The 23298-nt window shown below is 44.2% G+C and overlaps 1 protein-coding gene across 1 annotated transcript in view; it reads left to right on the top strand.

The window, feature by feature from the left end:
* ITM2C (integral membrane protein 2C) overlaps positions 1–23298 on the top strand; it is a 33742-nt gene that overhangs the window by 7788 nt on the left and 2656 nt on the right. Inside the window, exons 2-5 of the mRNA XM_075004301.1 lie at positions 8127–8264; positions 12122–12319; positions 15159–15269; positions 23147–23297. Coding sequence (XP_074860402.1) covers positions 8127–8264; positions 12122–12319; positions 15159–15269; positions 23147–23297 — 598 coding nt within the window. The remainder of the gene's footprint in view (positions 1–8126; positions 8265–12121; positions 12320–15158; positions 15270–23146; position 23298) is intronic.

Genomic DNA, 23298 nt, shown 5'->3' with positions numbered 1-23298 from the left:
TCCACAGGCGCCATGCAGATGGCAGGGTAGACCACGCAACTTATACTACGTGGCTAGCCCTCTCCCCACCACACCACATGCAGTGTGGACCATGCTTGTGGACAGTAGCATGTCCTGGCCTGTACAGGGTGAAGGATTCTGTTTGTGGGAGCTTACCAAGCACTGGTGGGGGGGGGCTGGCTCCCCCAGCGGCAGACATTTTCTGGGGCTGGATGGGCAACATGGGCTGAGGGGGCTGATTCCCCATGAAGGGATCATGTCAACTGGGCCCTCGGCACTTGCCCCGCCCCCCAAAACATGAGCTGACCACCCCAGTCAATGAGATTTGGGGCTTCCACCACCACTGCTTATTATATCTACAGTGACATTCTTTCTGAGTTCTGTTTTGTTCCAAAACTACCTTAGCAGAGGTTCTTCCAGGGGCATCTTTTACAGAACATTCATTATTTAAATTCTTCTCATCCTCTGTATTATTTTCTCTCATGTAAACATTTTGCCAGAGGGCATAAGAACATAAGAATGGCCATACTGGGTCAGACCAAAGGTCCATCCAGCCCAGTATCCCGTCTGCCGACGGTGGCCAATGCCAGGTGCCCCAGAGAAGGAGAACAGAAGACAACGATCAAGTGATTTATCTCCTGCCATCCATCTCCTGCCCTTGTACTGAAGGCTAGGGCACCATACTTTACCCCTGGCTAATAGCCATTTATGGACCTAACCTGCAAAAATTTATCGAGCTCCTTTTTAAACCCTAATGGAGTCCTGGCCTTCACAGCCTCCTCCGGCAAGGAGTTCCACAGGTTGACTGTGCGCTCCTCACAGGCATACAGAGCATACACTCACAAGTCCATCAGTTTACATCACCATGAACTTACCTCACACCCTGAAAAGCCTTGCCATTGGAGCCCTTTTCCACCTGTTGATAAGGTCACATACATGGTAGCTATTACATCGGTCAGATGCATTAGAGAACAAGCAGTCCTTATGGTAGAACTCCTTTACACAGCGCTCAAACAAACAAACACAAAACAAAACAAAAGTGCTGCAACCAGCATTCCAAACTTCCAAGCACACAGGTGTTTACACTGGGTATGTGCATGTGGCAGGTGTATATTAGCATTCTTTTGCCTGTTGGGGGTGGTGGTGTAGTGGCTAGCAGGCCCAGTCATGGAGCAGGGCTGTATGTTAGGTGTTGTACAGACATGCGAGGGGAAGTCCCTCCTTCCAAAGAGCTGATTCTAAAAATCAGTGAAGCTAAGTATTTATTTATTGGGCCAGATACATGGTGAACTTGAACCTGCAATAAATCACCATGGTTTTAGGGGAGCCTTACTTTGTCAGAGCTCCATCCTAGCTTGTACCCAGGACTTCCATCTCTCAAATAGTCTGGTGATATGTCATCTTAAGGCATTCCATAAAGATCCTTCTCTTCCCCGTTCTGGAAGCCTCCCTCTCCAGATGATTCTCTGTGTCCTTTTGTTCAGTAATAGGAAGCATCCTGACTCCGCTCTTCCAATGGCTGCAAGCCCAGCCTATTTGGCTGTCTACCCCTCCCATCCCACATGTGTGCTGAGATTTATGGAAGTCTGCTTGAGACCCTGTATGTTATATCTGACCCTACAAAGCCTCGCACCAGCCCTACTTGATTGTTTCTCCATTTTTATATTCTTTAGACCTTGTGTTTATCACTCCTTGTTCAGTTTGTCCGATGCCTCATGCAACCAAGCCCTGGCCTGTTTGGCCAATGGGTGCTACCTCTTTGTGTTCCTAAATATTTAAACAAGGCTCTGTGGGTCTTGATCTTTTCTCTCTTACGCTTGCTGTCTCTTTGCTTAAAACGTAAAAGCCACCTCCCAAACAAAGAAACAGGATTTTTTGTACCTGTCTTAATTTTAAGCACATTCTGCAAATCAGCCTGTAATGTGACTTCATGTTTATGGAGCTGGCAGTAAATTGGAGATGCTTCGGGTATCTGCCATTCTGGACACACATGCCACTTGGCTGCTGGTGTGAGGAGGCAGAGCACTGAGCCATACCAAGGAGCCTGTTTGATCAGAAAACAGGAGTTCTTGTACATTTCACTGCCCTGCCTGCTGCCAGGGACTTACCTTCAGCACACACATGCCTGCAGATCTAACCAAAGTCAGTGAGGCTGGTTATTCTGACCCATTGGCTTAGCTTGCTTGTGCCCCTGTGCTGTGCTGAGTGATCATGAGAGTGCGTGGGTAAAAGCCGAGATGCACAAGCTTCCTTATTTAGTAATGGATGGTTCCCTCTCTTTGCATGGGCTAGTGTGCTTGCCCGCCTCTTTGCTCCACACAGGGAGCAGTGTGAGCTCCCTGCTAAATCCAGAATGCAGACCTGTCCTCGATCAGCTGGTTCTTTTCCCTGCAAGGATGTACTGGGCTCTGCTGTGTTTTGAATTTTCTTTGACAGGAATTAAATGCATGGCTTGCTCGGGACAGTGACCTTCATTGTATTACTACATTCAGTGCTTTGTGTTACAATGTTAAATTAGCATTATCAGCATGTAGCAACATCCCAGGGACGATGGGGACAAAGAGAGTAATGTCATGCTAGATGCTTCTCATGTGATTTACTGTCAGTGGTTAGAGCCCTCCTAGCGCAGACTCTGGGTTACTGTCCAACACTTATCCCCTTCCTGTGACTTGCATTCCCATTAAGCCGACTCCCAGTCTCAGATTTCTCTTGAGCTTGGCATCTTCTGAAGGTTTCTCCCTCAAGACCCTTCTCTTGGTCACATTTTTTCTCCTCAGACTGTGCTTGGGCTTGAGCTACTGAGTCCCGTGTGGCGTGATGTCCTGCATGAGGTAGCAAGATAGTTCCTAGTGAACAGAAGTTTGCACACCAAATATTGAGGCATTTTTAACCTTGTCAGGTTATAATACTGGTCCTTCAAGAGAGTGGTTTTCTTTCTGGAAAATCTTTTTATATTTTATTATTACACCTGGTCCCTATTGCTAGTACTATGAAAGGTGCGTAACTAGACCTGGAAAAGGGAAGGGTGGGGAGAGAGAGAGAGTGTGTGCGCGTGTGTGTGTGTGTGTACTGGGCTGCCCTATGGCCTACTGGTCCCCTTTGAGAAGTGGTTTTCCTGTGTCTAATTCTAAAATAGTCAGGCTTTCTTCGTTAACATACAAGAAGCTGTTTAAAAAAAACTGTCTTCATTCAGCATCTAATGCACAATTTTATCTGTAATACAGGAAGTGTCCTTGTGACTCTAGCAGTGTGACAGCCTGATTGCAGGCGTGGATGCTTTTTCTGAAGTGTAACGATGTGTTTAAAGCAGGTGGTACCCCAGTTTTCCAAGACCTTCCGTTCTTTTTGTCTCATAAGTGACTGCATCTTGCATTTGAGTGGCTCAGGCAAATTATAGTTTAAAAGCAAATAAGGCCAGTTTATTCATGCTGACAGATGCTACTTTTCACCTTGCAGGTTTTTAATCTGCTGGGCTGAGATAAGTAGATACAAGCTGAGATGACTGATGGAGCAATTGATCTTTTATCATGATTAATAGTTCTCCATTACCTGAAAGGCAGGATCTTTAATTTTGCTGGTGAAACCTTGTTCCACAAGAGCATGACTGCTGGTGAGTCAGTTTCTTTCATTACATGCCCTTACTTTCTTCAGTCATTGTCTGGCTTTACTCTTGTATGGCCTCTTCACTTCTCCAGACTCAAGCAAGTTTTTTTTCCCCCCTGTAAAATTCCAAGCATTTTTATCTTACCACAGGGTTTCTTTGCAGAGATCAAAATTCCATCTGGTGGTATGTCCTTGTGCTAGAGAGAACAGCCTGGTCTACCGTTCTCTCACAGAGAAAGTTTGCTCTCACTGCACTGTGTGAGGGGAATTGGCCTAGTTCAATTGTTTTTCAGGTAAAACATCTTTTATGTGACTTTTAAGTGCTTTACTATTTCTGAATCCTGTCAAAATAGTAACACCCTTGGCTCACATCCTCTCCAGTCAGAGATAGCATCTGCGTGAAGCAACTTGCTGAGAAAACTGGATGCATTTTCTATTACAGGAACCTGGCACTTGTTTGAAGTAACCCCATCCTTACTGGTTTTTAAGCCAAGGCTTGACAAAGCCCTAGTTGGATGATTTGGTTGGCTTTGGACCTGCTGAGATCTCTTCCTAGCCAGATCTTCTATGATTCTATAGGTTTGAGAGGTAGCCATGTTAGTCTGTTTCAGCAAAAACAAGGAGTCCAATAAGGCTATGAAAGCTTATGCCATAATAAAATTGTTTAGCCTTTAAATTGCCACCAGACTCCTTACTGTGATTCTGTAATTCACTCATAAGCAGTCAGACGATCATATTTACCTGTGCTGAATATGGGACAACTGATTAAATTGCTTTTATTCAGTGACCATCACCGCTGTTCAGTACAAACCTTCACATTAACATGAAGTTGGCTGAGCCTCTGATAAAAAGAAATGCTGTGCAGCTGGAGTCTCTATCTGCCTGCTTAGACCTAGGGTTGGGACAGTGTGTGAAGAAGATGCGAAGCTCCTGCCCGCGGGGCTGGTGAGGAGCTTGAAGAGTTGGAGTGTAAACAGGCGGGAGGAGCCCGTCAAACAGGCCGTTTGGTGAGCTCAGTGAGTCAGCCAGGCCCTGGTTCTCCACACAGCACTGGGAGCGGGACACATCCCACCATGGCAGTGGCCTATGGAGGAGCAGCAGGGCTGGGGAAGTGAAGGGACGAAGCCGGGAGAGGACAGTGACTGTGTGGGAGGGAGAGCATGTAAAGGCTGATGGATGGGCAGCGGATACAACACGTAACCATCCCTCTCCTGCCAATACCCACCAGCTCCCACAGCAAGCAGCCCAGTGCTGGCTGGGACCGGGGCAGGGGATGAAGGCGCAGGAGCCAGGGGGAGTGTCTGGCCCTGTGCACTCAGTTTTACCCAATCACCAGCCCCCTCCACCCATTTTCAGCCACTGAAATTCCCCTTTCCCCCGCTCGCCAACACACTTGGCGCTGCTGGGGAGGCTGCTGGCAAGCAGAAGTTTGGCCAGCAGAAGGAGCTAGCAGTATTGATGATGGGGGAAGAAGGGAAATACGGGAGTATTTGCCTTTTTTAAGCAAAAGTCAGGTCACCTGCAAGAAGGCTTATGTATGGGACTGCCTGTTTGAAAACGAGACCTAACCCATGACGCTTCCCCTGCCTGTAGTTACTCAAGATTTAGTAGCACGATAGCCCTTTTTAACGCACCCTGGTTTTTCTTCTTCATTGCTGTGATTGCTAACAATCAGCAAAGTCTGTGCTTTTTGTTGCTTTAAGTCACATGCCCTGTAGCATGTTTTTCCCACCTCGGCATTACTGATACAGATCATTTAACTTCCTTCACAAATGTGGTATTTTGGTTTTGCGTGGTCACTGCTTTGAAGCGCTTGTTCTGCATTAGGGGAGAGCTTAAAGTTGAAGAAAATGTTGATGAAGCACTGAAGAATTTATTAAGCACTTGTCCTGCAGTATTGGGAGTTGACAGTGTATTGTAAGTTGTATGTGTTGTGCAGGGGGAGGCGGGGGAGGAATGTAGGTTAGCTTCTGCTGGAGGTGCTTGGGGATTGCAGTTCTGAAGCCCTCACAAGAAAAGTGAGTATCTTTAATTCCCAGCTGACATGGCTGAATCATACAGTGAAGTTGTGTAAAAAGGAAGTTACCAGTGCAGGGTCAGATTCTTTGCCTGGCTGGCATGGTAGAGATGGAATTGTTGGAGCTGGTGACAGTTCCCTTATTCTCTGGCCAGCCATTGTACTGGGAACAAGTTAGTGCAGCTTCTAGACTGCTCTAAGAAATTTCAGTCCTCCTTTTCTTCCTGATGTACCTGTCTGCATTGGAGGCTGTGGGGAAGATGGTATAGAATCTGGCAACACTCTCCACTGCCTTTGGCCTCTGCTACACCAAGAGAATCTCCAGCTAGATGACACAGCCTGCCTGAGTAGAACAAAGAGAACAGAGTGAGTCAGCGGATCTGCCCCGTTGACTTCCCCTAAGATAGAGAACTACTGTCCAGGCTCGAAATGGTTTTGCCCAGAAAAAACACTTTCGCCTTTGGGGAAATCAATATGGTCTCAAGGCTCGTGGTTATCCTATTGCAGTTCAGTAGGTCTGGGGGTGGGCCCCAAGTCACAACTCTGTTTCTGTGATGGGGAAGAAAGGACCTTGGACAGCTCTTACTGTGATTTGTTTGGCCCAATCTGCTTTCTGAGATTTAAAATATTAAGCACCTGTGTGTCTTGCCATGCAGAAGATTCCTTTATTTGATATGCAATGGATATGTTGGTCAACTCTGCAGTAAATTCTGCTATTTCTGAGGTAGCTATCTAGCTCAGTCGATTTCAGATGAAATTGTAATTGTTGTGCCACACCACCATATGAAAGAACCAGTAGTTCCTATGCGTATCTTATATCCCCCTAACTACTGTTTGGTGTATCTTAGCTTTGCCCTTTGGGTTTGTAGTGAATCTTGAAGTTAACATGAGATTATAAACAGCACAAGTGCCTATAAGATGCTGGCATGTCCTTGGCAGTAGGATTTTCATCATTCAGCTTCGCAACAGCCCTGGAGCATGAAGCATCATTATTTATCTAGGTTCAAGACGTCAAAAACTTAAGTATTACCCTCCAAGTTGTAATGTTGTTCAGGCCAGCCACAGTCTGTCCTTTAAGCGCTTGGGATCGGTTAGTTCTGCTGAGAGATTCCGTTCTTTCCTTCTGCAAATACTGCTCATGCTGTTCCATTCTGTGTGATCTGCTTGTTAAGCTACATTTCAGCTATACAGTCCTTTTGGAAATCTGGCATTCCTAAACCTGCCTGCCGACTTTTATCTCCTGGTATCAGGATCCTAAATACCCTCTTCTCCAGGCTCAGTGTTCTAGAGATTTATTTTTGGGGTAGTCATATGAGATCAGGTCAAGTATCCTCTGTCCGGCAGTGACCAGTGCCCCCTGCTTCAGGGAAGTTGCTGAATTCCCTGATGTGGGCAAGTATACAACAACTTGTACCTGGGGAAAGTTTCTTCTGATCCCTGTGAGAGAGAAACTAATTCCCTGACAGGGACACACAAGTTGATTTCCCTTTCATGCTTCTTTGTCTCTTGGTCTAAATCCCCTGTACCTTGACAATGCATTAAAGGTGTGTTGCAATATGATTCTTTGGAGCTAGGGTAATGTTTTGAGCACAGATGGTTGATAAAATCATTTTACCCTGGTCACTGGGCAACTCTTTAAAGCAAGTGTATCCCTGGTCTCTGTTTTATGTAGTCCAAGGACTGTCCCTGAAAAATTCAGCTCTTCTGTTGATTTTCATGTTTCAAAGGGACTTGTGCACTGAAGTGGGAGGAAAGCACTTTCATTTATCAGGTTCTTGATTCTGTAATTTCTAGTTCTCTTATTGTAACTGGGTACCCCTAGCAATGGGGTGGCCTTGTGGTTAGGTTCCCACGTTATCCAGGAACCCCGGGCGTAGGGCTTCAGCCCACTTACTGTTGTCTATACCTTTAGTTTGGGGCGTGGCCCCAAGAGTTCAGTTTCCCTCTCCCTTGCGGGGGTTCTCTAGGGTTCTCCTCCTTGGCACCTGTGGGAGGGTTTGGAGCCTGTGGCCAACCCATTGGAGAGCTCTGGCTCAGGTCCTGCAGATGGCAGAGTCAGCTCCTGCCTTCTTGCTGGTCAGTGTTGAATTGGGCTAGCTTCCCTTCTTTCATCCTCCCTCCATGCCTGGCACTGGCTGCAGGCAAAACAGGGTGGGCCTAACTGAGCAACCAGACATTGTTTAGCCCCTGACCTGCCAGGCTCTCCTCTCATTCACAGTTATGTTCCTGTTTCTTTGTTGATCCTTGACACAGATAAATAAGTGGTGTATCTTTGGAATCTGGCCAGTTTGCAGAGCATAATCTTTTATATAAGAAAAGGTACGGAATGGGTTTGTATTGTTACTGGAGTGATACTGTGATGTGAGACTCCCAGGATACCCATGTGAGAGATCATGAAAGATCCTGTTCTGCATTTATTAGCTGTGTTTCAAACAACATGTTCTTGCTCATCTGATCTCCTTGTACGTCATCTGACGAACTTTTGTTCTTTTTTGTTTTAACACAGGAGGAGCCATCATCCCCAGTACAAACCAGGAGGTTGTCTCTGAGCGGTTTATGCTACCTGATGACGGGCCTCATTGTTTTGCTCCTGGGCCTTATATTAGCATCCATGTATGTCTACAGATATTTCTTCATTACGCAGGTACTATACAATCTGAAAACTACCACCCTTCTGCCTCTTCCCCAAGTAAAGTTAAGCAGCCACAACACCTGTCTCATTTAGTTTTTAGAAAAGAAACTTTATTATCATGGCATGGACCTGTACCAGCTTAAATCAGGGCTCTATTGCACTCGACACCACACAGACGTGCAATAAGAGGTAGTTCATGCTCTGAAGAGTACATGAAAACTTCCCAAAACCAATAGAACTTTCTCGTGTAGTATAAAACGTTGGAACAATTTTTTTTTATTTCTCCCTGCCCCCATAGTATGCTACTGTTTTAAACTATCTATATCCCTCTGTGACTAACCATTACATTTGAGATAGCCCATTGAATCATTCAGTATGCAAAACAGCAGCACTTGATGTTATTTATATTCAGAATTGCTGAAGGTAATTTTCACAATTAAAACTGATTTCCTGCAAGCAGATCCACATGTATTTGTCTGCATGTGTAAAATAGGGGCATAGGCAAATACATGAAGCAAGTCTGGCCTTATAGGCATATGCATATGTCTTTTGCCGATTCCTTTTGGGCTTTTTGTGCATTCGCACCGACAAATACACTGACTTGGATGGATACAGAATAGGCCTGGCTCTGTGGAATTTGACCTATATACAGAATACACAGTCCAGAAGCCTTTTGTTATTCCAGGGGATTTATGAGTGGCCCGTCTCTTATGTCACAAACACAACTTCACTGCTCTTCCTCGTGAACCATTTCTAAAGTGTGTTTTGTCAGGTTTGAGCAAGAGGGGTTTGAAAAAACAAGGAGCTTGAGACTCTTTGTGATCTGTGTGTACAGTGCCTAGCACAGTGGGACTCTGGCTTCTGACCCTGCTGCTGTCCACCTACCAATACTACTCTAAAGCACAGTGGGAAATGCTACTGGAAAATCATTGTGGGTTTTCCATGACACCTGCAGGAATTAGGTGCCCAAATCCAGTTGAACTAGATGCTTTCTGTTAAGTGCCTCCTTCCTACATCTCTGTTCAGTGCATTGCAAAGAATATTCATGAGCAAGGTCCCCTTTGAAAATGCATCTGGGGGTGGAGATTGTTTCCTGATATGTAGGTCTCATTAGTGCCAACTCTAGAAGGAGATAGGTGTATTTGTATTACAGTGGTGCCTGGGGGCCCTGTTGTACTATACACTGCACAGAGAGAGACACACATGAAGTGACTTGGGTGAGAGTCTCTAAGCAGGATAGCAACAGAACTTGGATGAGAGCTCAGCCCTTCTGGGTCCCAGTTGTTCTATTCTCTTGGCCACACTGGTTCCCAATACAATGGTATTTAATAGGAAAGCTGGGATCTTGCTGAAAGTTCTTGTCGAGTCAGCTCTTCTGTATCATGACAGTGGCAGAGGTAGTTTAAACACCTTTCATTCAATAGTGATTCCTTAATGTCTGAGGATGACTAATGGTGTTTTGTTGAAAATCCAACTTGTAAAATAGAGCTTTTGGTGACTGTTAGGCTCTGTATGGTGGGTGAACCAACCAGAATCCAGTTGCTTTTGGGCAGGAGAGAACTGAGCTGATTTGCAGCCAGAGTTCTAGGAAAAAGCGTGCCAGTTATTTCAATCTGATTTGAAAACTACTCCTTTCGTGACCAGCTGTTGCTGATTGCATAGTGTGCTGGTGTACTAAGTACTTCCCCAGTACAGAAGTTCTGAGGAGCTCCCTGTCGATGGAGGAGACAGACAAGGAAATGGAAGTTGGGACAGAGATTTTCTGTACAAATGATCAGGTCGTTTCAGCCAGAATATTCAGAGGGTGGTTTTTTCCCCCAAGAGGTCTTAAAAGCTGAGTGGGCAGAGCCTTGGGGATAATTCAGGTGAGCAAACCACACGTGAGGCTGCAGGGAAGAAAGGCCGGAAGGGATTGCTCAGGAGACTGGTGGGTGGCTGGGTCAGGGTGAGCAGTTGTGCAAGTGAGGATGGGAGGAAAGTGCAGTAGATTAGTGCTCCTAACACAGGTTCACATCTCCACTTGTGTCACACCAAGTTGTACACACAAAGTCAGAGGTGAGATCGGTTTATAACTGAGTCGTTTCTGCTCAAAGGAGGCTCCAGACTCACATGCGGTGGTGGAGCTCTGTGTGTTCTGGACTTGCGCTGAAGCAGAAGGAAGGGCGTCCCTTCCCCCATCACAAGCACTGCCGTCACATATTTTGTTTTCAAAAGAAAAGTCCCCTGCCCTCTTTTCAAGAAGCAGAGTATATAGCTTTCTCACTCGCTGAATTGCTAGCTAACCCTCTCTCCCCCACCCCGTCAGGCCTGTGTAATGGCTTTGTGATGAGGACTGTTGTTGAACAGCTTTTACCAAATTAATTCTTTTATGATTGCAGGATTTGTGTGTGTAATCCACACAACTGTGTGTGGTTAACTGTCCCATGTAGTGGGATGTAGACCACTTCACAGGGAAAGAATAAGTGTCCTCTACAGCCTAAGCTGAGTGCCAGCTAGCCTTTAGCTCAAGCTGTAGCAGTGCCTCTGCCAAGCTCTAGTGGGCCCAGGTTCTAGTCTTTCTGGGGGCATTTACGTACGCAGCTTTTATGTACTCAGCAGTCTAGTGTTTTATACATTCCCTTGCTCAACACACTTTCTTGCTGCAAATTTAATTTCTAATTTTCATTTTCAGAGATATAAATACATTATTTCCACCTGACTTTATAAATGAGCTTTAATCCTCACGACATGTATGACAATTTTTCTTTTCACATAAACACGCTAGCTGGTGTTTTTTTGTTTTTTTGTTTTTTTAAACATGGAAGTGGTTTACAAAAAGCCTGATGTCACACAAGCTTTAAAATGACTATTGACTGAGGAAGTGGACAGCATCCAGCATTGCTACCATCTGAACAAAGGGAGGTTATGTGCTTGCTGATTAGCACTGTGTCAGATGGGCCGTTCAAGGCTGTATATTAACGTCTTTGTGTGCTCCAGTTTTTAGAAGCTCTTTAAGGTTGACGGTGGTATTATTGGCATCAAGGCTGTGTGGCTTTATACGCAAAATCTGAAGCAGAGATTAGACTCATCCTGTCATCTCACTTTTGTTTTGCATGCCTTGGGGTGCAGTGTTGCCTATTTGCAGTAAATTTGGTTAAAGTCAAACCATGTCCAGTGTGAAGTAGAAAATTCCTTATTGTTTTAATGCACTGCAGAGTGAGAACAGCAAGTCCAGTTAGAATTAACCTCTCTGCTGTAGCTGTTCTGTAGAGGAAGATAACATTGCTGCAAATTGTGTTCCATTTGGATTTGTGTGCCGGATTGGAGGTTTGTGCTGCGTCTCTAGAACTAGAAAACAGCTATAGGTTGCACTTCTCTAGTCTGGCACTCTTGGAACCTGACTGTTGCCAAACCAGAGAATTTGTTCAATTGCAGGAGGTCAGAATTGTCTAGCAGATTCACCAAAAATTCCACTGCTTACTGGACTCTTAGAAAACATGTGGAGGTAAATTAGAGATAAATAACAGCAAAGAACGTGGAGAGGTAGGACTGGTGGCTGTAAACAAACTTCATGGGACTGCAGGAATCTTGGCCATTCCCATAAGAAGTGGACATCTGGCAAACTAAAATCATGCTGGATCATAGATGTTGCTGGACCAAAGCATGCCAGACTAGAGAGGTTCAGCCTGCACTAAGGAGGAGGATCTTGTACTGCAGTGACCTTGACTAGTAAAACACATAGATAGACTTGTTCCTAAGGGATCTCAGCGACACGTTCTGTGAAACAACTTCGTGTCATTTCTTGTTTCCTGCACTTGTGCTGTGTGCTGAGCATCGTTTCTCAGTGAGATTTGTAATGGTGTGTATTTTCCATCTCCACTTTGATTTAGTTTCCACAGCTTCCACAGGAGAGCATGTTCCACTGTGGGGTCCTCTATGAAGATTCTGTCTACTCGCCATTTAAGGGTTGGTTGGAGTTGCATGAGGATGTGAAAATTTACATTGAGGAGAACTATGAGCAGATCAATGTCCCAGTGCCCCAGTTTGGGGGGAGTGACCCTGCAGACATAATCCACGACTTCCAACGGGTGAGGAATTTCTATAACCAATGGCTTCTCTGTAGCACAGTTAGACTTACATAGCTCTCATGCCAGTGCTGGCTAACAGTCTGCCAGGATCCTACCTTGCATGCACCTTTAAGGCTTAATTATAGCATTGAGATTGAATTAATAAGAGGCTCACACTCGGACACTGAGTGCCTTTATGTTACTGTTCTATTTAATTGTTTTGCCTCCTGATGATATCACAAACACCATCCTTTCAGCTGAGTGCTATACTAGGCAAGAATCCTTCAGCTCATTGGGCATCAGTTCATAATTGACCAGGGATTTCTGTCAAGTGTGGATTGAGGTTTAATTTCTGAATTAATCCCAGAACCAGTAGCACATAATTGGACACTGAATTTGTGTGTCTTATAGCCATGCAAAGCAACTACTGTTGAGTGTACAGATCAGATCTTTTCAATCCCATAAATCGCATAATGATCTAGTTCACTAACCGCCCACATACAGGGATGTAAGGCTGCAGGTGTGAAGGTTTTGGGTTCCTCTGCACCTTGCTTGAGAGTATAGATCAGGCCACAGTACAGAGAGACCAAACTAAAGTGGTTGGAGAACTCCAGCTTTCGAATGCTCTAGGACCAATGAGTCTCTCTAAAGCCGTGTCTACACGTGCACGCTACTTCGAAGTAGTGGCACTAACTTCGAAATAGCGCCCGTCACGGTTACACGCGTCGGGCGCTATTTCGAAGTTAACTTCGACATTAGGCGGCGAGACGTTGAAGTCGCTATCCTCATCAGGAGATGGGGATAGCGCCCTACTTCGACGTTCAACGTCGAAGTAGGGACCGTGTAGTCATTGCGCGTCCCGCAACTTTGAAATAGTGGGGTCCGCCATGGCGGCCATCAGCTGAGGGGTTGAGAGACGCTCTCTCTCGAGCCCCTGCGGGGCTCTATGGTCACCGTGGGCAGCAGCCCTTAGCCCAGGGCTTCTGGCTGCTGCTGTGGCAGCTGGGGATCCATGCTGCAGGCACAGGGTCTGCAACCAGTTGTGGGCTCTGTGGATCTTGTGTTGTTTAGTGCAAGTGTGTCTGGGAGGGGCCCTTTAAGGGAGCGGCTTGCTGTTGAGTCCGCCGTGTGACCCTGTCTGCAGCTGTGCCTGGCACCCTTATTTCGATGTGTGCTACTTTGGCGTGTAGACGTTCCCTCGCAGCACCTATTTCGATGTGGTGCTGCGCAACGTCGAAGTTGAACATCGACGTTGCCAGCCCTGGAGGACGTGTAGACGTTACTCATCGAAATAGCCTATTTCGATGTAGGCTTCACGTGTAGACGTAGCCTAATAGTCACTTTTTGTTGTAAGTACTGCTCCAACAGCTAATGCAGTATGTGGTACAATAGCCACAAAAGCTGTTGAGTATCTGAAGTTTAACGATATGCTGTAAACCAGGGCAGTCTCTCTCACACTTGCATCCTGTAAGGGTGTGTAATAGACTAACAGACCACAAGATGTGTTGAGTTTTCTTCTCTTAATTCCTAGCTTTGCAAGTTTGAAAATAACAGATGTCTAGTAACAACACAGCCTCAACTCTCCTTTGCCATCCTTTCCTTGCACTGTACCTTCAAATTCTTTTGGTGACTGTTACAATGATCTAGACCGCTGCCTTTCTCTCACTGTAATGTTTTTGTGACTGACTGTATTGGCAAACTGCTGCAAGTTTGTTTTTAATTCCCTTCTGCCTAAGTGGTGACTTAGTCCAAGGAGCAACTTCCTGAGCTGTGCAAAGGATGAAGGGCCATATCCCCAGCTGGTGTAAGTTGCTGCAGCGTCACTGACATCACTAGAGCTTTGCTTTACAGTAGTTCGATCCATCGGCGGCCAGAGGAACATAATGACATCAACATCTGGTTTTCCTTCCCATAACACTTATCCCCACTCTACAAATGTCTGTCATGCACCTCGACCCATACGTGCATTCTTTATAATTCTGCCTTGAGAAGAAACTGGAAAATTATTTTCGGCCATGTTGGATTTCTGCCCCTTTTGCTTAAGCTTTAAATAAATAGTGACTGCACACAAACTATGGGAAGGGGGAGATAAGGCTCCTTCTGCTGGCATGGAAGATGCAGGTGTAAGTAAACCCTACAGGAGGTAGTGTTGTCTACTTGGGGCACTTTTTACTATGCTTGTACACCTGGGCTGAGTGTCTGTGCAAAGTATGGTGAGTAGTCGAGCGTTACTGGACAGTGATGGATGTCAGCACATGTATAAGGTTATACGTGTGTGCAAAGGCTTTATTGCTGTGGGGTGTATAGGCTGCACCTCCCTTATCTGGCATGCTTGGACCTAACCGGTCCCAAATGAGAATTTGCTGGAACTGGGAAGGTCCAGGATTTCTGCTCCCAGACAACTCCAGCCTCCCTCCCCCCGGACTCTGGCTCCATCTCCTGGCCCCACGAGGCAGGAATGGGGGCTCCAGCCCAGTATTCTTTCATTCTGGAACATCTGTGGTTGTGGTCGTACGTATCCCCGGATGTTGCCAGGTAAGAGAGGATGGGATTTGAGAGATGCAGACTATAGAGTGGAAGGGTAGTAAGGGATTGTCAGGGTGAAGACAGATAAAATACTACAGAAAAGCAAGAACATCATGTCTATTTTAAATAACACTTATCTAGGTAACTTAAATCTCAGCCTTTGCCCCAAAAAGGATTATTTATTTGACTGGTTGGGGTTTTTAATGTTCTTGCATTACCCTTTAATGGATCTTCATGGTGGGTGGTGCCACTGCCCCTGCCCATTTCATAGAGTTTTAACATTTCTAGTTCACTCTCCCTCTGGCTTAATCAGAGATGTCTCTTTTGGATCTAGGGACTGACTGTCTATCACGACATCGCCCTGGATAAGTGCTATGTCATTGAACTGAACACCACCCTTGTGATGCTGCCACGCAATCTCTGGGAATTGTTGGTTAATGTGAAGGTATGTCGGGCTACTCTTTAACAGGCTTCAGTTGAGCTGGCTCCTCTGTGTCGATTAGAATTTTTCACTGGGAAAGAAACTGCTGTGTGTGGCATGGAAGAGGACAAAGGGTTGGAACTGGGTATTCAGTTAAGGGTTTGGAGTTCAACTGAAACTTCAGTTTTTTGCAGACTGGTAACTCCGACGTGTAAATCTGCATATGACGATATTGATCTCCTCCTGTCAGGTTTGTGTCTGTTAAGCGCCGAGTAGAAGTGTTGGACAGGTATCAGAGGGGCAGCCGTGTTAGTCTGTATCTTCAAAAACGGCAAGAGTCCTGTGGCACCATACAGACTAACAGATAATTTGGAGCATAAGCTTTTAGGGGCAGAGATCCGCTTTGTCAAACAAAGCAGGTCTTTGCCCATAAGAGCTTATGCTCCAAATTATCTGTTAGTAGAAATGTTGTGATACCATTTATGGATTATAGAATTGTAGCAGGTTTCAAGGACTCTTTGTTTTCCCCATTATGTTCTGTTACCACTACATGTTACCGTTCGCAAGGATACAAAAAAAGGAGACAAACTTATGTATGCTGACAGCAGAGCCTCAAGGAAAGGAGGGACCACGATTGCCAGCTACATAACAAAACAATAGCAAAATAGAAAAGCTAATTCTAAATCTAGTCAGAGTGCCAGCTTGTCCATTCTGTCAGCTAAATACTATGCAGTAACAGCCGTTTTTTTTTACACTGCGTTGGAGATCTGACACTTCAGAGTGAGTGGAACTGTATATGCAAATTGGCTCTCTATGGGTAAATGCAAACTGGCTTGGGGAGGTGGGAGCACTTTGACAGGCTGTCTGTCTGCCACTCACCCACACACTGCTGCAAAGTGTCTGGCTGCAGGGGAGAGCTTGTCTCTGTGGCTAGATCTACGGTGCTACTTTGAAAGACGTTCTTTTGGAAGATCTCTTCTGAAAAATCTTCTTTTGGAAAAGCACGACCACACACCAAAAAGCATATGGAAAAATGGATCCACTCTTTTGATAGAAAGCGGCCAGACCCTGGCTGCTCTCTCAAAAGAATGAGCCAGGTAACACCGCAGATCGAAAAACCCAGCACCGTGGAGGACTGCTCTTTCATGGAAAAAAAAAAGGCCCCCTGGGGCATCTACACATGTTCTTTTCTGAAAGAATCTTTCAGAAGAAGGTGCTGTTCCTCATCCAGGAGCGGAAGAGGGCCGACGGAAGAAGTGGCACATTCTTCCAATTTAGTATCAAAAGAACACATTTTGTGTGTAGACGGTCTGCGGGCTTTTTGGAAAGAACCCTGACTTTTTTGAAAAAAAAAACTTGCTAACATCAGCATAGCTTGTGTATTTGCCTCTTGGAGGAAGGAGAGCAGCAGGGTCTCCATTGCTGCCTCTATCTCCAGCACACCCAAACTCCTTCCCGGACTCTGTACGCTCTACCTTTATATAGTAGAAAAGTGCAGCCTGTAACCATTTAGCAAATTCTTTGGAGTGTCCATTGTAAAAATTTTAGAATCATAGAACACTAGAACTGGAAGGGACCACAAGAGGTCATCAAGTCCACTCCCCTGCCCTCATGGCAGGACCAGGCACCATCTAGATCACCCTGACAGACGTCCGTCTAACCTGCTCTTAAATATTTCCAGTGATGGAGATTCCACAACCACCCTTTGCAATTTATTCCAGTACTTAACCACGCTGACAGGAAGTGTTTCCTAATGTCCAAACTGATCCTCCCTTACTATAATTTAAGGCAATTGCTTCTTGTCCTATCATCAGAGGTCAAAAGAGAACAATTTTCTCCTTCCTACTTGTAACCTTCTTTTAAGTATTTGAAAACTGATATCATGTTCCTTGGTCTTCCCTTTTCCAAACTAAACAAACCCAATTCTTTGTCTTCCTTCAGAGGTCACATTTTCTAGACCTTTAATCATTTTTATTGCTCTTCTCTGGACCCTCATGAGTTTTTCCACATCTTTCTTTAAATGTGATGCCCAATAGTCCAGTTGAGGCCTAATCAGCTCAGAGTAGAGCAGAATTACTTCTTGTGTCTTGCTCATAACACTCCTGTTAATGCATCCCAGAATTATGTTTGCTTTTTTGTAGTAATATCACACTATTGACTCATTACTAGCTTGTGGTCCAGTGTGACCTCTAGATCCTTTTCTGCAGTCCTAAACAGTCATTTCCCATTTTGTATGTGTGAAACTGATTATTACTTCTTAAGTGGAGTACTTAGCATTTGTCCTTATTAAATTTCACGCTATTTACCTCAGACCAGTTTTTCCAGCTCATTTTGAATTAAGACCCTTTCCTCCAAAGCACTTGCAAACTCTAACAGCACCCCCAGTTTGGTATTATCCACGAACTTTATAAGCGTACTCTCTGTCTATGCCATTATCTAAATCACTGATGAATATATTGAACAGAACTGGCTCCAAAACTGACCCCCTGCGGAACCCCACTTAGTATGCCTTTTTAGCATGACTGTGAACCATAATAACTACTCTCTGGGTGCATCTACACGTGCATTCCTCTTTCGAAAGAGATATGCAAATGAGGTAAATTGAAAATGCAAATGAGGGATAAATTAGCATATTTACAATCTAATTTGCATATTCTAACTTCAGAAGAGCTTCTTTTGAAAGAAGAAAGCCAGTGTTGACACTGCTCTTTTGAAAGTAAACCCCGTCTTCGAAAGAATCCTTCTTCCCATTAAATAAAGGGAAGAAGGATTCTTTCGAAGATGGGTTTACTTTCGAAAGAGCAGCGTCTACACTGGCTTTCTTCCGATTAAATAAAGGGAAGAAGGATTCTTTTGAAGATGGGTTTACTTTCGAAAGAGCAGCGTCTACACTGGCTTTCTTCTTTCAAAAGAAGCTCTTTCAAAATTAGAATATACAAAATGAGGTGTCAGATACGCAAATTTATCCCTCATTTGCATTTTTGATTTACTTCATTTGCATACCTCTTTCAAAAGAGGAATGCAAGTGTAGACGCACCCTCTGAGATGTGTTACCCAGCCAGTTATACACCCACCTTATAGTAGTTCCATCTAGGCTGCATTTCCCTAGTTTATTAATAAGGTCATGTGATTGTGTCAAATGCTTTATTGAGGTCTAGGTATACCACATCTACCACTTTCCCCTTATTCACAAGACTTATTATCCTATCAAAGAAAGCTATTTCAGTTTAGTTTGATGTGGTTTGTTCTTTAGAAATCTATGTTGGCTCTTACCTATCTTATCTTCCAGATGTTTACAGATGAACTCCTTAATTATTTGCTCCGTTATTTTTCCTGGCAGAGAACTTAACCTGACTGGTCTCTAGCTTTCTTTTTATAGATGGGCACTATATTCACCATTTTCCAGTTTTTTCCTGACTTCCATGACTTTTCAAAGATAAGAGCTAATCGCTCGGATGTTCCTCAATTTCCTTCTTATGTACAGCAAGGTCGTGACATTCATGAGTGCCACATTTGCAAATTCACTTATCTGTGAGTGACCTCACTGCTCTTGGGCTGGGAACGCTGGTGGCTGCTTCCGCTTCCCCGGGGCTCTGGGCTGTTTGCCCTTTTTGCAAAATTCAGCATTCACATAGGTTCTCAACACAGAACCCTCATGAATGTTGTGACTCTGCCGTATTGTAGGATGTATTTCTTCAGGCCCTGGTGACATGAAGACTTTCCTAAATAGTTTTTAACTTGTGCTTCACCATTTTAAACTTCTGAACATTCCCCATTTCCACCAGCATTCACTACATTAGGCATCTGCTCACCACTAATCTTCTTGGGGAAAATCGAAGCAGTCATGAAGCACTTCTGCCATCTCCATGTTTTCTGTTTCTCCCTCTTCATTGTGTAATGAGCCTACCCTCTCTTTGGCCTTCCTCTTGCTTCTAATATATTTGTAGAATGTTTTCTTGTTATCTTTTGTCACTAAGAACCAAAATTTGTTATCTGACTGTTCTGGAATCTCTGTGAGATGAGTTTGGTGGTCCCAGTCTGGTTCCTGAACTAATCTCTGCATGAAAGAGTTAGTTATAGGAAAAAGTCACGAATCATCTGCCTCACAGGACAGGCAGAGAGTGGGCACAGATGGAATTAGTTTTCTTTGAGTTTGTCTCTTCAAGTCAGTTTATGTGAATTTTTAAAAAATAGAGAATAATCTGAGAACACATTTCCGCTTAGAGGCAGGGGACTGAACTGCTTAGGACGAAGCACCCTTCCATGCTGCAGTGAATCTCGAAGAGCCAGCAACTGGCCTTGTCAGTCCAAGTGATTCCCTATTGCGAGTTTATACGTCTCCTGGTGGTCTGGTTTTTAATCTACAGTGGGGTGCTTAACAGTGTGTTCTTTGTCTTTTCTCTTAAGCAGCATTTAGAGAATTGGTTAACAATGTCATGGTCTGATAACAGCAATGAAGGGTCCTGTGGCACCTTATAGACTAACAGAAAAGTTACTGATCCAGACTAAGACAGCTACCCCTCCAATACTTGACACCATGGTTTGATAACTAATTCCTGGGACTGAGGATCAGTGGTGCTCAATCATGTTAAATCCCACACAGTCAATCCAGTTTCTTCAGTCATTAGATTTAGTTGTCTCTTTCCCACAGATGGGACAAGAGGAAATCTCCTCTCCATCCTTGTATTCTAACGTGATAGGTTGTGCCAGAAATTGAACTTGTCATGAGTCTCTCCTCCTCTGATGCAGCTGGATCAATATCCTAGCTTTTCACAGAACTGCTGTTGGTCAGTTAGTGGAAGTTCTTATATGCTGATACTGCAGTATTGTAAAAGAGTCTTTCTGATTCACTAAACTCTGCCAGCACAGTATGTTAACACTGTTAAGATGTCTTGTCTCGTGTTGCTCTCTAGGGAGATTATCACTGGCCAAAACACTGGTTATTAAAGGCCTTGGATTTGAAACATGATCATTGCTTGATTTTTTTTTTCTTGACCACATTTGCATTGGCTACTATCAGGCTTGTAAAAGTAAGGATTGATGTGAACAGAGAATTAGTTTAGGAGTGTTTAATGTGGACTGGATTAAGGACTTCAGTGAAAGGTCACCAGCTCAAAGTGAGCTGTGGCTTTACTTGAAGACTCATTTTTCAATCATGATGTTCTAAAACTCCTAAGCAAACACTTTACTGGTAGAGGTAATTTGTCCTCCACATCTCTCAGAATACCAGTGTGGCTCTGAAACTTGATCGTTCCTCTGGGTGAAATCACTTCTGTCTCTGAAAAACCTATATATAAGTGCATGCCTGTTAGTTTGGCTTTTTAAGTGACTGCGTGAATTAAAAATGATTAGGTGCTAGACACCTTCTCCTTTCTAGTAGTTTGAAGGCCTACAACGACACTGCCAAGTGTTTTCAGAAACAATTTGAAATGATCACTATCTAAAGCCATCAAACTAGGAAACAGATAAAGATAGTCTAAAGGAATAAATGTAAAGAAACATAGGTCAATAAAGTCTTCGAAGGTGTGCTGGGCATCTGAGCAGTTCCCCCCCTCCTTTAAAATGAATTTAAAATAGCCCAAGTGTCTGACAACACATTTATTTATGACATTTAATTTGTTTTCTACCTTGAAACTTTGTGTTTACTCCCCCTTTTGGTTGGTGTCGCACAATGAAGTGGGAACACATTGGGTGGATGGGAGGCAAAAATCCCAGGCAAATGGAGCTTTAGACTTAAAATATTTTGGCAAATCCATTTCAAAAAGAACAAGCTCTTTTTTATGAGCCATAGGGAGGCAGTTCTGTCTGTTTTCGTGAAAGGTAGAGTTCGCCCAGTGGGCTAACCTGCTTGCTTTTGCTTTATTATATCCTTTCTTATGGGTTTCTGTATTTTATTACAAAAGATCTGAAGTGTTCGATTAAAATATTTTTGTCAGTAAAGCAAGGAACCTACAGGTCACATTCAGTATGAGCTAAATCAGGTTGGTATGCATTTTTGTGATCTTTGGCATAGGTAACTGGCATTTAGTAATCCCTTGATTTATAGTAACAGAGAGGGAACCGTGCTAGTCTATATACTACCACAACAAAAAAGCAGTCAAGTAGCACTTTAAAGACTAACAAAATAATTTATTAGGTGATGAGCTTTTGTGGGACAGACCCACGAAAGCTCAACTAATAAATTATTTTGTTAGTCTTTAAAGTGCTACTTGACTGCTTTTTTCCCTTGATTTATGTTTGTGTCCTGCGCAACCTCTGCGTAAATCAAATTTTGCATATATTTGGGGGATTGGCTAGGGAGCCAGGCAGCTGGGGGCAGTGGCGGGGGGAGCCATGTGGCCCTCAGCTTCTCCCAGCTGTGGGCCACACAGCTGCTTGTGCCTCAGTTTCTCCCTGGGAATCATTTATTCCTTTAGAATAGCTTTATCTGTTTCCTAGTTTGATGGGTTTAGATAGTGATCATTTCTCCCAGGGAGAAAATGCGGCACAAACAGCTGTGGGACCCCCAGTTGGGAGAAGCCAGGGGCTGCATGGCTGCCTAGCGTGCAGATAGAGGCTTTTGGTACGGTTTCTTCCAGGCAAAAGAAGCAGCTGTGTGCCAGCCAGGCTCTGCCAGCGGGGGAGCCAGGAGCTGGAGGAGAGCGGGGGTGGTTTCAGTTTGCACTAAGCTCATGTTAATGTGACTTAAGTGCAAATCAAAATCGCGCTTCTCGAGGGTTTACTGAAGTGATTTCCCTCAATAAACGTGTCAGGTACACCACAAAATCTGAACGCTGCCACCACCAAATCATTTCAGGACAGAAAGTTCAGCCGTAAGAATCAGCTAATTGTCATTAATAAATGTGACTATGCCAACCCAAAGATGAATCACATGTTGATATTATTATTTGGATGAGGAAATGAAGATTGGACATGGAACTGCACAGGGTGCTCACACTCTGTAAGAGGGAGATGACCAAGATTAGCTGTAAATTTCAGGATAGTTTTTCTTGGGTCTTTCTGTAGCTTTTTAGCTTCTCCTGAGTGTTTCATCCCTCGCTTGACAATTGAGGATCATGTAGTCTTCTGTCATGCCAGAGGTGGAGTTGCTCCTTTGTCTCTTACTACCAGCAACGGATGTGTGCATTAAGATTGGAAGTTTTATAGTAAATAATATTATGTATACCTCTAGACCAATAGTATTTCCTTTTTCATGCTTGTTAATTTCTTTTTCATTTGATTACTATTCCACTTACAGCCACTAAGGCCATATTTTTTTTCTCAGTGGCCATGCCTACGCTAGAGCGATCTTTCAAAAGACGATCTTCAGGAAGATCTTGTGAAACATGCGTCCAAACACAAAAAAGCAGATTGAGAGATGGATCCACTCTTTTGATAGCAAGCATCCACACAGCCTCTGCTCTTTCAGAAGAACGGGCCAGGGAGCAATAAATCCAGCTCCATGAGGAATGCTCTTTCAGAAAAAGGGCCCACGGAGCATCTACACACGCTTTTTTTCTAAAGAAGCTTTTGAAAGGAGGCATTTTTCTGATCCGGGAGCGGAAGAGGGGTTCCAGAAGAAGATTCATTCTTTCGATTTCGGATAGAAAGAGCCTATTTTTTGTGTGGACGTGCCACATGTTCTTTTGAAAAGAGGGATGAATTTTTCAAAAATACGTGCTAGTGTAGATGCGTCCAGTGTCTTTATCATAAATCCCGAGGGTCCTTGCAAGACTCTGTGTTCTGGGACAAGAACGGTATCTGATAAGATCAGATACTGTTCTGATCAGATGAGTTGGTGATCTCATAATCTTTATTCTACAAACAATATTAATGCCCTAATAATGATGCAACAGGCGCTCATGTTGGCTTATCAGACTTTTATTTTTTTTTAATAACATTTGGAAAAAATGTGATTGCAGAAAGGGACGTACCTGCCTCAGACGTACATAATACGAGAGGAGATGGTTGTTACAGAGCACATCAGTGACATGGAGCAGCTTGGCTCCTTTATCTACCACCTGTGTAGCGGCAGAGAGACATACAGGCTGAAACGGAGGACTGCTAGGAGACG

The sequence above is a fragment of the Carettochelys insculpta genome, chromosome 10, assembly GCF_033958435.1.
Source record: "Carettochelys insculpta isolate YL-2023 chromosome 10, ASM3395843v1, whole genome shotgun sequence".
Classification (NCBI taxonomy): domain Eukaryota; kingdom Metazoa; phylum Chordata; order Testudines; family Carettochelyidae; genus Carettochelys; species Carettochelys insculpta.
Note: the sequence above shows the minus strand (reverse complement) of the source record. Positions and strands in the feature narration are given on the sequence as shown.